This window comes from Denticeps clupeoides, chromosome 9, assembly GCF_900700375.1.
Source record: "Denticeps clupeoides chromosome 9, fDenClu1.1, whole genome shotgun sequence".
Lineage (NCBI taxonomy): Eukaryota > Metazoa > Chordata > Actinopteri > Clupeiformes > Denticipitidae > Denticeps > Denticeps clupeoides.
Genome location: NC_041715.1, coordinates 12,903,536 through 12,924,379, shown reverse-complemented (window position 1 = coordinate 12,924,379; position 20,844 = coordinate 12,903,536). Strand labels below are relative to the sequence as shown.

The 20,844-nt window shown below is 43.3% G+C and overlaps 2 protein-coding genes across 3 annotated transcripts; both read left to right on the top strand.

Moving 5' to 3' along the window:
• Positions 1-28: 28 nt before the first annotated feature.
• mcm3ap (minichromosome maintenance complex component 3 associated protein) lies at positions 29-13,234 on the top strand. 2 transcript variants are annotated; one of them, XM_028991768.1, is made up of 29 exons: positions 29-91; positions 317-1,819; positions 2,246-2,484; positions 2,573-2,654; positions 2,789-2,933; positions 3,135-3,316; positions 3,402-3,520; positions 3,630-3,827; positions 3,909-4,177; positions 4,268-4,430; positions 4,549-4,709; positions 5,271-5,509; positions 5,768-6,018; positions 6,347-6,447; positions 6,820-6,951; positions 7,042-7,155; positions 7,400-7,552; positions 7,814-8,011; positions 8,597-8,665; positions 8,748-8,882; positions 8,986-9,139; positions 9,303-9,564; positions 9,664-9,761; positions 9,931-10,321; positions 10,512-10,793; positions 11,070-11,199; positions 11,304-11,492; positions 11,856-12,021; positions 12,344-13,234. In XM_028991768.1, the coding sequence occupies exons 2-29, from the start codon at positions 370-372 to the stop codon at positions 12,509-12,511; spliced, it is 6,240 nt and encodes a 2,079-aa protein (XP_028847601.1). In that variant the 5' UTR covers positions 29-91; positions 317-369; the 3' UTR covers positions 12,512-13,234. The 2 variants fall into 2 exon arrangements, with proteins under 2 accessions (XP_028847601.1, XP_028847602.1); XM_028991769.1 differs by having other exon boundaries at positions 58-1,819.
• Positions 12,865-20,444, top strand: lss (lanosterol synthase (2,3-oxidosqualene-lanosterol cyclase)). Its single transcript, XM_028991770.1, has 22 exons — positions 12,865-12,966; positions 13,281-13,449; positions 14,103-14,241; positions 14,557-14,665; positions 14,955-15,076; positions 15,155-15,251; positions 15,341-15,476; positions 15,598-15,706; positions 16,337-16,455; positions 16,824-16,921; positions 16,994-17,021; positions 17,119-17,175; positions 17,674-17,745; positions 18,261-18,311; positions 18,419-18,568; positions 18,680-18,776; positions 18,866-18,971; positions 19,058-19,123; positions 19,408-19,488; positions 19,571-19,741; positions 19,840-19,918; positions 20,010-20,444. The coding sequence occupies exons 1-22, from the start codon at positions 12,950-12,952 to the stop codon at positions 20,145-20,147; spliced, it is 2,211 nt and encodes a 736-aa protein (XP_028847603.1). The 5' UTR covers positions 12,865-12,949; the 3' UTR covers positions 20,148-20,444.
• The last annotated feature ends 400 nt before the right edge of the window (positions 20,445-20,844 follow it).

Below are 20,844 nucleotides of genomic sequence, written 5' to 3'. Positions count from 1 at the left end.
AGTGGTGACTTGAACCGGAACCGGAAATTGCAAGGTTATTGTTTTCCCGAGGACGCAAGAGTTTGTAGCGGAAAACTGGACGATTTTAGCCGTGAGTGCTTTATGCTACTTATTTATGGGAAATACGCCGCATTATCAACTAGAAAAAAGACAACTTCTAGAATTGAAAGTAAAGTCCAAGACATAACTTTTTTGTTATCCTTATTGCCAATTTATGTGTAGCGCATGAAACGTAACGTAGCTCTGGTTTAGCTCTGTCCTGTATCTTGATGTCTGAAAGAAGTCCCCGTGGTGACGATCATTTCCTTGCCCCCAGTATATAGAACAGCATATAGAACAACACGACCCACGTTTCTCGCCAGCCCTGCGATGAATCCCTCCAATTTCTTTGGAAGACCCCAGGGTGGCTTTCAGCCGCCTAATAACACGAACCAGAGCGGCGGCCTGTTCCAGTCGTTCGGCCAGCAGAACACCGGCAGCTCGCAGAATGTTGGTTTTGGACAAACCCCTGCTTTTGGACCGAAACCTGCGTTTAGCCAGCCGTCGGTCTTCGGACAGAGCTCGGTTTTCGGACAGTCGTCGGTGTTTGGCCAGACCGGTGGTCTGGTTCAGGGATCTGGGCAGCCCTCTGCATTTTCCGCAGTGTCTCAAACCCCGGTTTTTGGACAGTCCCCAGTGGGACTGGGGACCCCAGGTTTTGGTGGGCCACCCCAGTCAACTGGACAGAGTTTAGCGTTTGGGCAATTGTCTGCGTTTGGGCAGCCGTTGGCATTTGGCCAGCAGACTTCTGTATTTGGCATCTCACCAGCGACATCATCTAGTTCTACTGGTGCTTCAGGTGGAGCTCAGTCGGTAAGTTTTGTCCAGCCAGCGTTCAACCAGCCACCCGCCTTCTCCCAGCCCTCTGCGACATCTAGCTCCTCCTCTGCAGTCCCAAGCGTCGTACAGAAAAGTGCTTTTGGCCAAGCAGAGTTCAAGCCTTCGAACGAGGCAATTTTCAAACCCATTTTTAGTGCCAGCACAGAGTCACAGCCTACGACTGGGTTTGAGTCTCTTCCCAAGTGTAGTACAAGCAGCATGCACGGCAGTGGACTCGGAACTGCGGGTTTCTCGGCTTTTGGTGTAAAAGCAGGTGGACTGGGCTTCAGCTTCTCTAAGCCAGGAGCCATGTCTGCCCCAGCTTCAAGCCTACCTCAGAACACCAGTGTCGGCAGCTCAGCTAGCAGCCTACAGTTCACCTTCTCCCAGCCTGCAGCGCCATCCAGCGGCAGCACCACCACCGCTTCCCAGCCTGCATCTGTTGCTAGCACCCCATCTTCTTTCAGCTTCTCAGCTAAAGTTCTTCAGTCTCAGACAGAGCCACCGAAGTCTCTCTTTGGAGGCTTTAGCCAGCCCTCAGCCTTTTTGGAGCCAGAAGTCAAGCCAGAGAGTGCTGAGGGCGCAGACGAGAGTCAGGGCGATGAAGAAAGCGCTGGAGATGTTCCATTTGAGAGAGGATTGAAACGCAAGAAAGAGCTAGGTGACTTTGCTGGTGCAAAGGGAAAACCAACCAAGGAGGAGGACATTGTGAGTCCAGTTGACACTTCAAGGCCAGTCACAAAGCGCGCCTTACTTAGAAGTCGTGGACCAGTTGGAGGGCTCTTCAGTAGTGCAATGCGTGGTGTACTGAAGTCAACAGCAAAAACAGTCAAACAGCCCAATAAAAAAGAGGAAGAGTGTGGACCAGGGGACTCCGTAGATCCCCCAGCACCCATTCCACAAACTCCTCCAAGAGCCCAAGCACCGATTTGTGAGGTTCTAGAAAAAGCAGGAGAAATACGTGAGTGAAATCTTTTTTTTTTTTCTTTTTTTTTTTTTTGTCTGTAGTTTATACTTTATACTGTTTTCAAGTTTACAGACAGGGCTGTGATTTAATGGAATACTTATTCAGAACACACAAATTAAATATTAGTCGATGCTTTATTTTCTATGGTCTAGAATAATTTATAATACAAATAACCAGAAATGTTTTCAGAATACATCTACTGCGATTAAATCTTTAATTTAATTGTTGATTATTAAATGAGAAATAAAGAAATAATGATGCAACAAGTTTCACAAATATTTTAAATGTACACTAAATGTATTCAGAGTACATTCCATTTTATTTTGTGTTACAGAAAAAAGGTAATATATTCAGCCAGCCTTACTTGCAAGGGCATGAGAGAACTAATGAGAACATTTATTTTTTTATTTTTTTTTAAAGAAACCCCTGAAACATCTGAACTTGAGACACCACCCACAGCAAGATCAGTTCAACGAACGGAAAGCACCGACAGTACTGGGGTTTCTCCTAAAGATTGCACAGTAATCCAGTGCAAGGATGTCCCGCCCAATCTGAACAGTAAAAATATTATTGAAAAGCATTTTAGCCGTTTTGGAAGAGTGTGCAGAGTACGGTGCCAACCTCAGAAGAATCTGGCCATTGTGCATTTCCAAGACCATGTAGGTGCCTTAAAACCTTTCCACAAATTGCTAACCTGAAAGCCGTGCTAATAATTTGTCTCCTAAAATCCCGTCTGCCCCTTTTCAGACATCAGCTGCAAAAGCAAAGAAGAAAGGGAAGATGTTGCACAAGCATGAGCTTTCTATATTTTGGCAGAGGAAGAAGCAGAGTAAGTTACTGGAAGTTGCAGTAAAGCTTTCAGGACATTCATGGATGCATTGATACAGTTTTATGTACCCTGAGGAGTTGTGTAAAAACTTGTGTGCCTATCTGCAATGTAAGTTACTTCTTGAACCTTTAAAGGCCCTGGAGCCAAAGGGGAGCGACTCTTAGAAGGGAATCTAGCGAGGGAAGCATCCATTGCCAAACATCCATTCCAATCTCCTGTTCTGCGGAAACCGGAAACCAGGTCCCCAGGATCAGCAAACACAGTTACCATATGTAAAAGGTTGGTCAGTTTTATTACGTGCTTTTTTGCACTTCTGCTGACATAATATAGGACATCTCTGTGTCTGGAAGGTTCCAGTGACTCCTACCCTCTCTGTGTTATTATGTACATTTAGATTACGTTATTGTATCTATTTTTATGGGTTTTTTTTTCTCTCTCTCTCAACAGTACTGTGTTAACTCTTATTGTATCATTCATTAGTTCTCCAGCCACAAGCATTGCTATTGTCAAGAGTCAAATGGACTTGACTCCGGAGGGCCCCAGTCCAGAGCGGGCAGCAAGCAGTCTGCCGTCCTCACTCCAGCATTTGATTGGCCATTTGGCCGAGACAGCTGAGGACAAGTTTCGCCTCCTGGAACAGAGAGACAAGATCCTGAGACAAGGTGTGCTTTCTGTGTACTCACTTGCAGTGGGAGTAAGGATTCCTGTTGAAACTAAATTAATTCATATGTTCATGTTCTGGGACAGACCGGCCAAAGAGAACAGATCTGGATATGTCCAAAGTATTTGTTGGCACATGCCCTGATATGTGTCCTGAGAAAGAGCGCTATATGAGAGAAACCCGCAACCAACTGAGCTCCTTTGAGGTGATTCTGTGTTTTATTCACATAATTTGCCTTGTGTTACTGTTATAAGTCCTAATATCTGCTGCTATGAGCCTGTTCTGAGTGATTTGTTTCCTGATTGACTGTTCAGGTGGACCATGCTGCAATGATAAAAGAGTACAGCAGGTCATCAGCTGACCAGGAAGAGCCACTCCCCCATGAGCTGCGCCCACTTCCCATGCTGAATATGACCATGGACTACCTGGTCACGAAGATAATGGACCAGGGCGAGGACAACTCCCACGACTGGTATGACTTTGTTTGGAACCGGACCAGAGGTATTCGAAAGGTATGCACTTTTTTCTTATCCCTCTTGAGAAACTCAAGTCACTTTTTTCAATGAGTAAAACTTTGTTCCGCACCCACTCAGGACATTACCCAGCAGCACTTGTGTGATCCAGTGACCGTGTCCTTGATCGAGAAGTGCACCCGCTTCCACATCCACTGTGCCCATGGCCTGTGTGAGCAGCGCCTGATGTCGTTTGACCCAAAAATCAACAACGAGAACATGACCAAGTGCTTGCAGAGCCTGAAGGAGATGTACCAGGATCTGGACAACAAGGTGGTTCACTGCCCCAATGAGGCGGAGTTCCGTCAGTACAGCGTGCTGCTGAGGCTTAATGACGGGGACATTCTTAGGTCAGTTTTGCAGCTTTTCTTATTTTGTATTTTCCTCTTTGTGAAGACTAAATTTCAACCCTTCTATTTTTGCATTCGCTTTATCAACAGAGAGGTTCAGCAGTTTCGCAAGGAGGTCTGGAATTCTCCTGAAGTGAAGTTTGCTCTGCAGGCCTTTGCTGCTCTAAACAGCAACAACTTCGTCAGGTTTTTCAAGTTGGTGAACTCTGCTTCTTATTTATCCAGCTGCATCCTTCACAGATACTTTAATCAGGTTGGTAGCTTGTTTTCTACATTCTTTTGCAGACATGCATATCTTTCATGATGTTTAACTGACATGAACATTACGTGAACATCCATATGCATGTGCTTGTATTGCCTTTTGTGTGTAGGTGAGAAGAAGTGCTTTGAGAGCACTTAACGTGGCCTACTCTATAGGTTATCAGAGGTCCACGCTTTTCCCTGTCGATGACCTGGTGAGGATGCTCATGTTCTGTGATGCAGCAGAAGCCACCAGTTTTGCCCAGCAGTACGGCCTCAACGTCAGCGATGGGTAAGTGAACGTTTGTAATACAGTAGACCAGTGGTTCTCAAGCAATCTTTGGCTTTTCAAGTATCACTATGACAATAATTAAAATTTCACTGGTATAGGCCTGTTTAACTACCTATATTCTTATTCTATACAGATTTAGTATTTAAATAATCCCAGGTACCCCCCAAGATCCCACCCCTAGCGGGAACAAACATGCCTCCATTCGTGAGCCAAGGCAGTACTCAATGAAAATGATTTACATTTACAGCATCTATCAGACACCCTTATCCAAAGAGACTTACAATCAGTAGTTACAGGGACAGTCCCCCCCCCTGGAGACACTCAGGGTTAAGTGTCTTGCTCAGGGACACAATGGTAGAATGTGGGATTTGAACCTGGGTCTTCTGGTTCATAGGCGAGTGTGTTACCCACTAGACTACCCACCCCGATTGTATGATTGAAAATGATTTTTATTAATAATATACATTGCAGTAAATATGTTCAGACCAGGTGAAGTTTAAAGTTATGAAAAGTGATGCAATTTTGTTGTCTTATATTTAAGTACATTCTGGAACGTTTCAGGATGGTGGAGTTAAGCCGTACGTCTTATCAGGAGCCCGAACCACCACTTCCCCAGAAGAAGTCCTTGGCCATTGAGCTTAAGAGGAAGGTGCTTATTGGTGAGGTGGTGAATGGAGGCCCTCTCCCTAACCCACGTCAGCATATCCCAGTTTGCAGCTTTGACTCCCAAAACAAGTACAGAGGCGGTGGTCTTTGGTTGGAGCAGTCTCCCAGTGCTTTCAGAGTGAGCCCATTGGCTGGTATGTTTATGACTACATCGGACTTACTTTAATAACATGAGTCACTCAAATCAAGGTTTTTTCATTAATTTGTTATTAATTCATTTTAGCTTTAGATGTTTATCAACAAGAAGTTTATAAAACTGTATTAGTTGTAAACTACATAATAATAATAAGCCAAATATAATCATGCTCCATATGAGCTTTTTTTTAGGTGCTGGTTAGAGGTGCTTTGGTTTGTCCTTGGTGGTTAACTATGGATATTTGGATTGGTGTCAGATGTTCTGCCGAAGCAGGAGGTGGAGAGCAGGTCACCGCTGAAGTCTAGAGGGGTGGTAGAGCCCTTGACCAGCATGTCGGCCAAGTGTTCAGATGTGGAGGAGACGGGAGAGCTGGTGCAGCCTGCGATGCTCAGCCATCCAGAGGTCCTCCAGCCAATATTGGAGCCTCTGTTCCAGCCAATATTGCCACCTCAGCCTCTCAAACCCCCATCCCCGCTTCCAAAACCTGAACCGGTTTACTCTGACCAGGTAAGATGACTTGGACTCTTTATCAGTGGTTCTGCTGCCCTCGTTTAGCACAAACAGTTATTAAACCAAAGGTATTTAATTTCAGAACTATTGTTTAAAGTTTCAGGTTTTATACATAACAATGTAGCATCATTACCCATAATTCACGTTCCCCCAACTACACACACACACACACACACACACACACACACACACGTATATATGCAGTATTTAATATCTAAAATAAAAAAGGTGCAATCTGGTGCAATGTCCATCTGTCTGCATGCTTAAATACATATTAAGATAATTAATTAATTGTAGAATTCAGTGTGAAATCCTTCTCCTACAGGACCTCATGTCAGAGCTGGATTCCATGATGGAGGAGGTGCTTAAGGATGAAGTCTCATCGCTAGCTGCTGCTGGGTCTGAGTATGCTTCTGTGGCTCTCAGGTAACCGTGGTCTTTTTTTTTTTTTTAAATATATATATATTAGTTTGTTCATTTATCAGTTTGAAAAGCAGAATGTTTCACTTTTTTTCTGTCTCATTATTTGTTGCCGTGCAGCTTTCTGACCAGTGTTTACCTTAACCATTTGGTCATTAGAGGAAGATCACACAAAATGAAATCACAGCTACATTTTTCACAGCCAAACTATCACAGTCAAATCTAAACATAAGCCTCCATTCAAATAATTGACCAAATCATTGGGTTGTGGCCACCCTTTACAAATCCTGCAATTGGTATTGTGTCCCTCAAACATCACAAGTTGATATGTCATATGGTCTAAGCTCCATAAAACACCATCTTCTCCTTTATCGGCAGTGTGTCTAACAGACAGGTGGATGCAGTATTTTCGGAAGTGGTTCAGGAGATGCTTAGAGATGTTTCCACAGCTGAGATGAGGAGTGAACGGGATCGAGTCGCAGAAGAGAAGCGCAAGCTTGAGGAAGCTCTGTAATAATACGGTCAATTTGTTCAAACTTGTCAGTCGCGTATGGTTTCTTGTTTCTATCACTATTGAGCTCTTGTCCTTCTCAACACCAGGCGAAAACAAGAGCATGAGGCATTCCTTGCCAGATTCAGCAATGAGCTTTGCGCTGAGATCAGTGAAGACGTCCTCAGTGAGTGCATCAAGCAGGCAGCTGACTCAGAGATAAAGTAAGTTGCATGTTTGACATGATTTGTTCATGATTCACTGATATGTGCACAGACTTTACATTTAGTTGCCATTTTATTGCCAACTTCTACTTTGGCCCTATAGTCCTTGTTGACTTTCAGAACAGGTACTTTGTGTGCTCAATTTAGCCATTTTTCCTCTGTATCCAACAATGTCTGTCCTATGGACCTCTTCTTGAAGAGATATACCCTTGATAAGTATGTTTTTAAAAAAAAATTATTTCAGATTTGCATTGGAGGAGAAAGCAGTCTGCATAGCCCGTGGCTCAGAAGCAGTGTGTGGCACTCTGATAGAAGAGATTCTGGCCCAAGAAATCTCCCAGATGGCTCAGGAGGTGCTGGATATTGAGTTGGGACGCGTTCACAAGTTCCTGAAAAGGTAAAGATGTGTTCACATACTTTCACATTACAATGAAAGCAGAAGTGCAAACAAGACAGAACGTTTTATTAAGTGTGACTTTTCCCAGAAAATCATTTTTCAAAAATTACCCAAAACTCTTTCATATAAAGCTACAACTGTTCTACAACCCCTGATGGTGGCAGTATTTCCCATACACGACAACACTGTCACCATTTTAATCAATAATTGGCAGCATTATTCCTTGATTATTTATAATTCATATTTTTCATTGGTACCCAGGTGGCGTGATGTGGTGGCTGTACGCAGGCAGCTGAAGAGGCAGATGCGAGCTTTCCCTGCTGCCCCATGCTGTGTGGATCCCCGCTTTAAATTGAAGGCCCTAGTGCCAAGTGCGCCATCCTCTCCCTCAATGGAACTTCTGGCTCAAGGCTTGGTCAACCTTGGAAATTCTGGGAACATGGCAGTTTCCTGCACAAGGTGTCCAGTAAAATCATATAATGTGTGAAAAATGTACATCCAAAAAATTGGTAATATAGTACAGTTTGTGTTTAAAATACTTTCAATATTACTACTGAAAATTCTTTTCAGAAGTTGTTTTGCAGTTAATATTTCAACTGTAAAATGAAAAATAGCACAAAACATTAAGCACCATAAAATATTTCACTCCATTCGGAAGAAAGTTTTGTCATTGCTATACACTGCAAGCACAGCACAAGGAAGAGAGCTAGTTTATATTTAATTTATTTGCTTTAAATAAATAGTAATTTTGTCCATTTAAATGCACAGGAACAATCTTTTTATTTTATTTTTTTTAGATTGCATTAGTAGACATTGAGCTGAGAGTGGACTGATGTCAGTTCACTGTCACTACTGACATAGTACACACTGAACTATGACAATCTGTGTCCTTTTAGATTGGATGAGCTTCTGGAAACCTACTGCAATGATACTTTCCGTGTGGTCATCTTTTTTCATATTTCAATGCAGTCAATGTAGTGGTATTCATCTTGTGTTTATTAAACAACATAAAACATAAGTATAATGTATTTGTTCTGATTACAGGTTGCTCAAAATGAGAAAAGGAGCAGTTCATCAGATGAGAGTGAATTACTTTTATCGTCAGCTCCTAAGGTAAGAGATACTTAGTTGACGCTTGAATTTCTCTCTCATTTTAATATATTTCGTTTGGGATCATTAGTGTTTGTATTCTCAGTGAATATGCCTGGGCGCCACTTGACGTGCCCAAGCTGGTGGCTGAGAGCCTTCCAAATGCACCAAAAAGAATTTTCTGGAAAGTGACACTAATGCTGCCCAGCCACCATGAAAATGAATCAGACATCACAAGCAGGTACAGGAATAAATGTTGAGTAATGCTAAAATTGTTCTATATGCATTTAAAGGTGACCATGGTAATCTGGGCTACTTGTACTGAATCATGTTTTGTTGTGCAGCATTCTGACTGACTGGGTAGAGGCCAAGTTTGGAGGTGGTCAGCAGAGGGTCTCCAGTACAGAACAGTCTGGTGGACTTCTAGAGACCCTTTGCATCAGCAACAGCCATCAGGTCCTGGGGCACCAGACTCTCAACGTCCATGTGTGCATTAAGGTAATTAATGCAAATAATTTTTCTCCTGCTCCTCCAAACTTAACTATGATTAAAGAGCCGAGACTACACCAACTACATTACTTGAACTGCATTTCCAGTAAACGTGTCCATCTTCAATATTTAAATTTTGTATGTCACATAAAATTCATCTGTTTGTGCAAAGGCAACTCGTGGACCTCTGAGTGAAGAAGGCCAGGCTACGGCGGAGGATCTGAAAGCTCTATTGGGTACTAATGCCCTGCTGCTGCTGCTGCCGTACATCCCTGGGTGCCAGGGTGAGGACCAGGGAGATGTACCACTGCTCTCCGCCCTTCTCCAGATCAAGCAGGTTCAGCAGGCCAGCTGCTGGCACTCACCCATGCCACTGGCTGTGGTGGTCCCTGGCCAGAAAGACGGGTCCATCAATGACCAGAAACTGGAGAAAGGTAGAGTGGTGAAGAATTCATCTTTACTTAGGCTGTGTCACATTCAGATTGTCAGGTTTAATTCTTCTGTTGCTCATATTTGTCTGTTCCATGGTGAAGATCTTATGCTGAAGGAGCTTGTACATGACGGCCTTGTCTCGGATTATACGGTTATCCATATTCCAGAGACCACCAGTGACATGCAGGGCACTGAGCAAGTAGGTCACAGCTAGTCTTGCCCAGATCCAATAATTGCTCAATCCAATAATTATTTTATCACAAATTTTCCCCATGTTCTAAAAGCATATGTATGCAACATTCGAAAGCATCTGTGCTACAGTAGTGTAAAGTTAGTGTTTATTGTTTTTTTTTTTTATCTTCCTTTAGCTGAGCCAGGCTGTGAAGTGGCTTTCTGCCCACTCCACTGTGATCTCCACACTCTCCTCTGAGACGCTGGTTGGTTTTGTGGAGGCGGGACTGTGTCGTGAATTCAGCCCCAGACTTTACCATGACAAGCACGAACGAGCTAAAGCCAGACTCTCCTGCCAGGACCCAGCTCCCATCATCCAACTTTATAACAATGTACTGAGCTTTCTAGCTGGACATGTGTCTTCTGACCACCTGGCCAGCCTGTCCTGGCCCCCACCAGAGTTCTCCCTGCCTGAGACCAGAGAACTGGTTCCCCATTTGTACTGGAACTGCCCAGAGCATCTGGCCTGGTTGAGAAGAGCAGTTCTCAGCCTACAGATCCCTGAGTGGGACCTGCCCCCTATGAATGGTGATTCTTTTTGTGGCCAACTGTGGCTTTACCTTTTAATACTTTAGTGACTCAGGGAATCAGTCAGAGATTCTACTAGGAGTTTTCATTGTTTGTTTTAACAGGTTACAACAGGGAATATATTTGATTTATAGGATATATGACAGTGGTGGTCCTTGTTTATAATGTTTTTGTAATTTTGTTATTACAGCCTCTTGGCCTGGCCTGTGTGCCTCTGTATTCCAGTATGCGTCTCAGATACCATCTTCCCCGAGCAGCAAACCTCTCCTCATGTCCCGGCTGGAGAATCTTCTGGAAAGACTTCATGCCAAATGTATTCTAGAGCCATGCGAGGAGCCGGAAGATGATGAGGAGAAAGATTATTTAAAACCGGGACCTTCCTTCAGCCAGATTCCCTGGGATGAGATTTTGGCCATCTGCATTGATCATCGGCTGCAGGACTGGCAGCCTCCAGACACTCTTGTATCAGAGGGTGAGACTGACTGAAAAACCAGATTAAAGATTAAATAGTTCTTTGGTGACCAAGAATGGCTCTCAGTGATAGAAAAAAAATTATATAAATACTGTGGGGAAAGTCCTAGGCACCAATACAAAACAATGAAGACAAAACCGCTGTTTATCTAAGATGTGAGCAATTGCTTAACTAAAAACATATCAGTGATGTTATTATCGGTGTAAATTATTTCATCATGTTAACCTTGTATTATCTGCTGTGAATGAAACTTTCTGTTCAATTTTGTTGACACAGACGTGATTACAGAGGATGGGCACATTTTTGTGTATTATGACAAGGAAGGTCTGAAACATTTTCGGCCTCCAGCAATCTGGCTTGACGCAGTTAAACGCACACACCAGCAGAAACATCGGGATCTTGATGGGTAAGATGAAAACCTTCCTGTTAGTAACACGCTTCCTGTTACTAATTCTCGAAAAACAGTGATTGTTGTGCTTGCCATTAACTATTCAATTGAAACGTTTGTAGACCTGAAGCCGGCATGATGCAGGTGTTCACCCCAGCCCCCTGCCAGCCCAGACAGAAGCTGTTCCATAGTCTGATGGAGGTTGAGGACCCTCCAGCTGAGCTGAACATCACACGCACCCCTTCCACACAAGAGTTGTTGCTCCACCGCATCATCTCCAGCATCCAGGAGGAAAAAGCTCTGAGCCAGAGGTCAGTCACTGCAGATTTACCGTAATTCCGGCATTTTAGCCGCTGCCCGCTTTGAGAACTGCAGCTTTTACAACGATGCAGCTAATTTATAGGCCAACTAGCTTCCTGCCACCAGCACATTTAACCTTGTCAAACCAGACCAATGTACAATTGTACTATTTCTTGTTTCTTTTAAGTCAGTTGGTGCGGCCAACAGGTTCAATTAGTGCAATACCTACTCCTCTATTATTATTGTTATTATTATTATTTTTGTGGGCCATCCCTGAGATCAGATATTTGTTCAGTTTCGTTCAGATGCAGACTTGGGACCTTGTTGGTCTTCTGTTCTGCTTAACTTAAATCCATTTACGTATGGTCTGGTAGGTTCACCCAACAACTAGAGCACTGGTTGGAAGAGGACCCCGTGGACACTTTATCCTTGCCCATGTTTGTGCCATCCACCCTGCTCTCCCGTCCAGAGCTCCTTACAGATTCCAGGAGGACTGCTGCTGCCACCGCTACCAGCTTAGTTACCGTTCCAGTTAAACAGGTAATGTTTTTGATGCTGTAGAAAGGGAGTAGTGGGTAAAACACCTGTCTATGAATCAGAAGATGACAAAGTCACAGGTTCAAACCCCACTTACTACCATTGTGTCCCTGAGCAAGACTATTAAGCCTGAGGGGGACTGTCCCTGTAACTACTGATTGTAAGACACTCTGGGTAAGGATGTCTGAGAAATTATGTAAATGGGAAAGGCAAACATGTATTCATCAATTAAAGGGTATATTTTTCTTTAGAATCACTGTTTATTGCAAATACAAGGACCGGTTTGGTACTACTGTGACAACGCAGATTATTTATGTTCTTTCAGGCCGTTGATGGTGACTCGGGGAAGTCAGATGGGAACTGGTTTCGACGTACTCCTGTTTCAGTGTCTCATCAAATGAAGGAGCTGGAAAGGATGATTGCTGCGAGTCGTGAAGAAGAACTCATCTGCAATCTAAAGCTCAACAACCTACTGCACATAGTTGAGGACTGAGGATGATTGGCATCACTCTATTTTCAAATTTATAGATTATTTTTTACTTATTTGTACAACACTTGTTTGTCTAGTTAAATATGTACATATGTTTTGTTAAGAGGCTTATTTTATTATAAAATGTGTGAACATTTATTTGTGTAAATTATTTACTAGTAGCACGTGGTGGAGATTTGAATGACCCGCCCATTTCCCCGCCCCCTCGTTTGTGGTTGGATGAGCTGTCCTCTGCTCATGTCTCTCCATGCCGAGACTTGGTGGTGAGGCATCCTGCGGGATTCTGGGAAATGTAGTCGTGAAATCCTCCAAGAGTTTAAGTTGAAATAGCCAGACAGCCTACACGTCCCAGAGAACGGTTCGGTGTTGGGCGTGATGTCGCCGTGAGCCGAAGTTTGATTCTCGCTGTTAATCGCGGGTAATTAATAATACTCCGGAGAAATGATGCGCGAGGGCATGTAAGTACGGCTGATGTCTAATACGATCATTTGTGTAAACGTGTTTGGGTTTTATTTTTATTGTTTTAGTTTATTCACATTGCAAATGTTGACGTGTTTTTAATTACGACTTGTTGATGTTAGTTTGTTCTCTGAAACTGTTTTGCTTGTTTGAAATTGCGTGTAAACGCGCAGTAAAACCCTGTTAAATCCGCGCTCCGTGGCCGGACGCGGGGTCTGTGTGGTTTCATTCATGGCGAAACGCGGAATAAAAGCAGCTTTAAAGAGCCTGCGGTTGGTTTTGCGTCTTGTTCGCGTGATTCGCGCCCGTCCAGGTGTCTGCGGAGGCGAGGCGGACCCTACAAGACCGAGGCCGCCACGGAGCTGAGCCGCTGGCGGCTGAGCAGCGTGGAGGGCAGGCAGAGCTGGCGGTTCGCGGAGCGGGATGCCGCGGGGGACGCGGGCCAGAGCCTGCTGGAGGCTCACTCACTGGGCCTGGACACGGTACCCACGCCCACCAAATTATTTATAATATTATGTGCAAAAACCTTAGTCAAATAAGCCTAAAATAAAAGTTTAGACATGTTCTGCTGATGCACTAGATACTGTACTAGTGTGGAGAAGTTCTTTAATCGATGCAACTTTTTAGCTCTACTACGATCATTAAAAATGGTTTGGTTTTATAGCAATCAGTGAAATATTTAAAATGACAAACACTGCAAATAAGTTTAGGTTTCTCTCTGTATTCCATCATCAGATATTGCAGTGTTTCACAACGTTGGGTATGTTTCAACATACTTACCCAGCATATGAAGTGAAGTTATTGTCATTGTGATACGCTGCAGCACAGCACTCGGTGACACAACGAAATGTGTCCTCTGCTTTTAACCATCCCCCTTGGTGAGCAGTGGGCAGCCTTGATAGGCCCCGGGGAGCAGTGTGTGGGGACGGGGCTTTACTCAGTGGCACGTTGGGGGCTCGGGATTCAAACCATCAAGCTACTGATCATGGGGCCACCTCCCTACCTGCTAGGCCACCCCTTTGCATATGCAAATAAACAAACGAAAAGAAAAAAAACATTGTTATTACAATAAATAATTTGAAATGAGGGAGTAGTCTGTTCACCATTTAATCCCATTCTTAACCGTGTCTCTCAGAGCAAATATATTCCGGACTCCCCTAAAGCGCACACGGCGTTGGAGGCCGCCCTGAAGGGCATGGTGTTCTACAGCCACCTGCAGGCGGAGGACGGCCACTGGGCTGGAGACTACGGTGGACCACTCTTCCTACTACCAGGTAACTCTGGGCAAAATGTGAATATGCTGCAGACACAGAAACCTGGATCTCTTCTGCAATATCCATTTGTGAAATTGCAGATTGACGCCAACAGTTTTAGTGGCTGGTGTGAAGGGCTAGATTAACGTAATAATGTGTGGCTCTCCTAGTACCAACATCGTCCAGCAATAGAAAAAAAAGTTTTAAGGATATTGTAGATTAATATCTGCACTTTTTCACTTTTTAAAGATTCAGATGCGGTGAATATTAACAATAATCTCGGAGACCCCTGGTCCAGCGTTGAAAGAGGATTTTGTTGTGTGTAATCGTAACCAGGCCTGCTGATTACGTGCCATATTGCCAAGATCTCGCTCTGTGATGCTTGGAAGAAGGAGATGGTGCGGTACCTGCGATCAGTGCAGCTTCCTGATGGAGGGTGGGGCCTGTGAGTATGAAGTGAAAATGTTGTAAATTTAACTTGTCCATTTGGCGTCCATTTCTTGCATAGAATCTCTTTATATATATATAAATTTTCAGTGTATTATAAAATGTATAAAACTTTTATATATAGGCCTTATTTAATGTCAATGTCTTTATTAATAGAAAAAATATCATATAGAATTTTTGATCTGTGCCTATAAGTACAAGCTTCCTTATTGATTTTTGGCCGAGCTGCATAGGTCACTGTGTGTGTGTGTGTGTGTGTGTGTGTGTGTGTGTGTGTGTTTTTCCAGGCACGTTGAAGACAAGTCAACCGTATTTGGCACAGCATTGAGTTACACCTCTTTGAGGATTTTGGGGGTGGACCCTGATGATCCAGATATGGTGCGAGCAAGGAGCAACCTGCACACCAAAGGTTTGGGTTCACTGCTCTCTAATGAGATCATGCACTCAGTCTAATAGGGCAAATGGCAACTTTTCTTATGCTCTACAGGGGGTGCGGTGGGAATTCCATCCTGGGGTAAATTCTGGTTGGCCATCCTAAACGTGTACAGCTGGGAAGGGATGAACACCCTTCTTCCTGAAATGTGGTGAGCCAGGCATACATTTCTAATTTTTTCTTTACAAAACAGATAAATATGTATGAATATGAATTGATTGGTGTCTGTTATGATCTCAGGCTGTTCCCTACCTGGATGCCAGCGCACCCCTCCACCTTATGGTGTCACTGTCGCCAGGTGTATCTGCCCATGAGCTACTGCTACGCTGTCCGACTGTCTGCCAAAGAAGACCCTGTAGTTCTCAGCCTCAGACAGGTGCCTTCATGCTCACAACCTGATGTTGCTGCTGTCTTGCAAAAAAAAGAAAGAAAGAAGGATAACATAATGTCCTGTAGGGGGCATCATTTGCCGCTGCTCACAGTCCAATATTCCTCAGGAGCTGTACGTGCAGGACTACGCAAGCATCGACTGGCCAGCGCAGAGGAACAATGTCGCACCCTGTGACCTGTACACCCCTCACAGCACCCTCCTCACTGTTGCATACTGTGAGTGTATGAGGTTTACGAAAATAGTACAGATGAGAAACATCTAATAATAAATATGAACATTTTTAGATTCTGACATAAACCTCTTTTTAGTAACACAAATATAACAAAAATTTCAGTTATGATTAAATTGGTGAAGTAACATAGGAAATCACAAATGCAACACAAGAAGGGCAAGAGAGCCACAGAATAAGACCGACATCTATGGTTACTTAAAACCATGCACAACAGGCAACATAGCCGCATACAGGACAAGCGACACAGACTGGAAACACGACAGGGCTGCAAATCATGCATAACTGTGTACGCCTGAGGGCAATAAGGCAAACAACACACGGATATGGCACCGCCTGTTGCACCAGGATCACCATGGAATTACAGCAATAACAAATCATATTTATACCCACCATTAAATAATTGAAGGGTTTATCAATCAAAACTGATGAATAAGGAGGGTCAAGGCAACAGCAGTGGTTCTCAAACCTTTCTTTGTTTGGTGAGTTTTGGTTAATCTGATCATCTAATCAGCAGCTCATCCTGGCATGCATGCCATGAAAATATAAAGCAATCCGATTCTCAGTCCCCTCAAAGCTGTATGTTGTGTAATGTAATATTTTCTGCTGCCTACAGTAATTATGAATGTGTATGAGGCCCACCACAGCAGCACACTGAGAGCAAGTGCAGTGGAGGAGCTATATGATCACATCAAGGCTGATGACCGCTTTACCAAGTGCATCAGCATTGGCCCGGTGAGTGAGCTTTCAGCACAGCCTTTCTGTCATTTATTGGGATGATGTGAAAGGAATATTAGGCAATACTATACCTTTAATAAGGGGAAATTAGCTCAAGTTTACTGCGGTTTTCAATACGTGACACTTCTGTGTGGGTACTGCAGAGGAATTCTGCACTGAGATCCACTGTCATTTTCTGAGATGGAACTGACCACTTTCTGTTGTGAAAAGACAAGGACGATTAAAAAAAAAATTATGCTTTATGTGAAAAGATCAAATGTTATTTCCTCATTTTGAACGAGAGATGCCACTGCCTTCAGTGTTTTTGTAACTGTACAAGTACAAGATTTCATAGTTGTTGAGGTGCAGTCTCCATCCTTTTCAAGATATCCAAAACCATCAACATGTTGGTACGGTGGCATGTTGAAGGCCCCACTTCTCCAGCATTTCAGGAGCATGTGTCCAGGATCCCGGACTATCTCTGGTGAGATGTTAAACACCACTTTTAACCTTGCTACATTAGCGGTTGCTCATTCCTCCCTCTCCCTACCCTTAGGCTTGGGCTTGATGGGATGAAGATGCAGGTAAGGTTTTTCTTCATGAAAGCACTCTTTGCTGACCACTCAGTCTCTGACAGTTATAAAAGATCGTAATTTAATAAAAGCTGTTGCCGTCATGTAGGGTACCAATGGATCTCAGCTGTGGGATACTGCCTTTGCTGTACAAGCATTTCTGGAGGTACAACATATATTTTTTTTTGTTTTAAACCAGAAATACCTATGGGATTAAACTTTTTCAGTCACTATTAAGGTTTACTGCTGTATGTACAGTTGTGGCCAAAAGTTTTGAGAGTTTCACAAAGTTTGCTTTGTCTCTTTTTGTCATTTGTTTCTGTGGTGTATTGAAGTATAATTACAAGCAATTTATAAGTTTCAAAGGCTTTTGAAAGACCTCTGCAATTCGCCCTGACGTGCTGTCAATTCTGGACCAAATCCTGACTGATGCCGGCCCATTCCTTCATAATCAGTGCTTGGAGTTCTCAAAACTTTTCACCACGACTGTATAGTATAAGAATGGACTAAACTCACAAAGATATGTGGAGGGAATTTTACATATTATGCAATATTAACAAATTATTTGTCTGGTGAAACATATTACACTGAATGAGGCATGTTCAGTTAAGGCTTTTTTTTTTTATCTGTAGTTTATGTAAATTGTCTCACTTTGGCTACTTAGGCTGGTGCAGAAGACAACCCCAGTTTTACAGATTGTCTCAGACGTGCCCATGAGTTCCTGAATATTACACAGGTGAGAACAACGTTTCAATGCAAGAACTCATTTATGGCTGAATTCTCCCTTTTTAAGTATTTTAGCTGTTTACACTTTTGGTACAAATTGTGTTTATCAATGCAATGTTGGTACAATATGACAACATTGAGTAGTAAATCAGACTAATTCAGATTTGTGGGCCGCACGACAACAGTGATCAGCAGCATGATCTCATACACCCAAAGGGGTGAGTTAATGGAGGTTTCCTTACGCTATTCAAAGGCACACCAACTAGGTGAATTGGGCGCTCTGAATTGTCCATAGGGCTTAGTGTGTGTGTGCGTGTGCGCCCTGCAGCTGGCGCCCCACCCAGCAATAACCCTTCTTCTGAATAAGTGGTTATGGAAAGTTGAGTGAGTAATTCAAATTTATAACCACCCTGAGACAGACACAATCGATGTTTATAGAGTTAAATAGAACATGTGCATCACTTAATCCTATTTGCTAAATTTCAATGAATCTCATAATCTCGCTATGTATCTATTTTCTGTTAGATAAAAGACAATCCTCCAGAATATAAGAAGTATTACCGACAGATGAACAAGGTAAAGCCATTGGCACCATTTTAAATATATTTCAAAGCTATTTGGCATGAGGAATTAATCATATTTGCTAGTCCTGTGCCTTTATCCTCATGAAATGTCTCTCTCAGGGCGGTTTTCCTTTCAGCACGCGGGACTGTGGCTGGATAGTGGCCGACTGCACAGCGGAGGGACTGAAGTCAGTCATGCTGCTGCAGGAAAGGTGTCCTTTCATCACAGAGAAGGTCCCATCTGAGCGCCTTTATGATGCTGTCAACGTGGTAAGACACAACAGATGTACACACGTCTGAAAACTTTGGTTCAATGAGATGCAAATCATTTAGTCAGATAATGGGAGCATGTAGGTTTGAGATCTCAGGTTTCCGTTTCAGCTGCTGAGCATGAGAAACTCTGATGGTGGCTTCGCCACGTATGAAACTAAACGCGGAGGGAGATTGCTGGAACTCCTCAATCCTTCTGAAGTGTTTGGTAAGACTTTTTAAGCAACAGTTTTACTCTGACTAAGGTCCATTGTTTCTTAATGTTCAGTGTCTGTCTTGCCCCCTGTTGTCTCGTAGGTGACATTATGATTGACTACACCTATGTGGAATGCACCTCAGCTGTGATGCAAGCTCTGAAGCATTTCCAAAAGGTATTCCCACACCACCGGGCAGAAGAGATAAGGTACGCAACTCTTCTAAACTCCTATATTGTTGTATACGATTGGATACCCTCTATAGACCCCGACCATCTTGTTCACTCCTTTACAGGTCCACTCTAAGGGAAGGACTAGAATATTGTCGAAGGGTGCAGAGACCAGATGGATCATGGGAAGGGTAGGTCAACTGGCCAAAATATTGTCTGTGTTGGTCTGAATATAAGGCAACCCCAACTTTGTCTAGACTAATTTGTCGACTGGTATTGGAATTTTATTATTTTTTTGTCTAGACCACGAATAAAGGACAGCTAAAAAAAAAACTCAGAACAACAACAATTCTGCTACTAGGGACCCAATTTTAACTTTATACTGTCCCCAAAGAGAATTAAATGGAGGGAATGTAGGTTAAAACTGTGGGACTAAGTCAACTACAAAGTGTTCTGTTTTTATGGTCTCATCTAGGTCATGGGGTGTGTGTTTCACATATGGGATCTGGTTTGGATTGGAGGCCTATGCATGCATGGGTCACACTCTTCAGGTTAAGTAAGTTTAAAAAAAAAAAAGCAATGAAACTGTACTGACTGTTTTACAAGTATTTGGTAATGATCCTGTCTTTCTGCTTCAGGCCAGTTTGTGTGGAGGTGCAACGCGCCTGTGACTTCCTGCTGGCCAAGCAGATGGAGGACGGGGGATGGGGGGAGGACTTTGAGTCGTGTGAGGGGCGTCGCTATGTACAGAGCCAGAACTCCCAGATCCACAACACCTGCTGGGCCCTTCTGGGCCTAATGGCTGCAAAGTAGACAAACGTTCCACAGAGGTCCTGCTAATAATGCAATGAAGGGAAAGACATTCGTCTTCACCTTTGCTTTTTTTTTTTTTTTTTTTTTTAAACAGATACCCTGATGTAACAGTGATTGAGAAGGGAATTAACCTATTGATTGACAAGCAGCTGCCAAATGGTGATTGGCCTCAGGTTCGTGTTTTTGTTTATTTCGAGTCTCTAGTTTTAAGGAGGGATGGCACTGCTTAAGGATCATTAAAATGTGTGATTTTCCTCTGTGCAGGAGAATATTGCAGGTGTTTTTAACAAGAGCTGCGCCATAAGCTACACATCCTACAGAAACGTCTTTCCAGTCTGGACCCTGGGCCGCTTCTCGCGACTCTACCCCTCCAGTCTCCTTGTTGGGAAAGTTAAGCTGTGAGTGGACAGTGACGGAAGGAGCACAGAGAACCAGCTCCACCTGTCTATCTAGTTTTCAGTGTTCTGCCTGCTGTAATAAAATGTGGTGGTCATCAGTAATGTTATTCAGAGGTACAAATTAGAATAGTACCATGTAAATACAATTATGCAGAATTAAATGAATGTTCATTTTTTTTAAATATGGAAATTTTAATTGTGAAAGCACCTGGTTTTTATGTCAATAACTGGCAAGTGCCCTTATTTTACTGTTATCAGGTCAATGGACTCTTGGCCAATAAAAGATTCAGATGTCACATGATCACATGAGTCATTGATCTCCCGATTCTGTCAGAATTATCTCCCCCAGTCATAACATACTGAGACTGGAGGAGGCGTCATGAATAAAGAAATGTTGACAAGTATGAACTTCAAAAAGTGAAGTGATTGTGAAACACAGCACACGGTAACAAAACAAAATGCTCACCCTTGTTGAGGAGTGGGCAGCCATGACAGGCGCCAGGGGAGCAGTGTGTGGGGACGGTGTTTTGCTCAGTGGCACCTTGGCAGCTTAGGATTCGAACCAACAACCTTCTGATTACAGGTCTATTTCCACCACTGCCCCGCATCTTGTCTGGTATGTAGAAGTGAAAAGTCTATAGAAACATATATAGACACACCTGTTTCCCTACTTGTTCACACTTGTTACACTGCCACGGTCT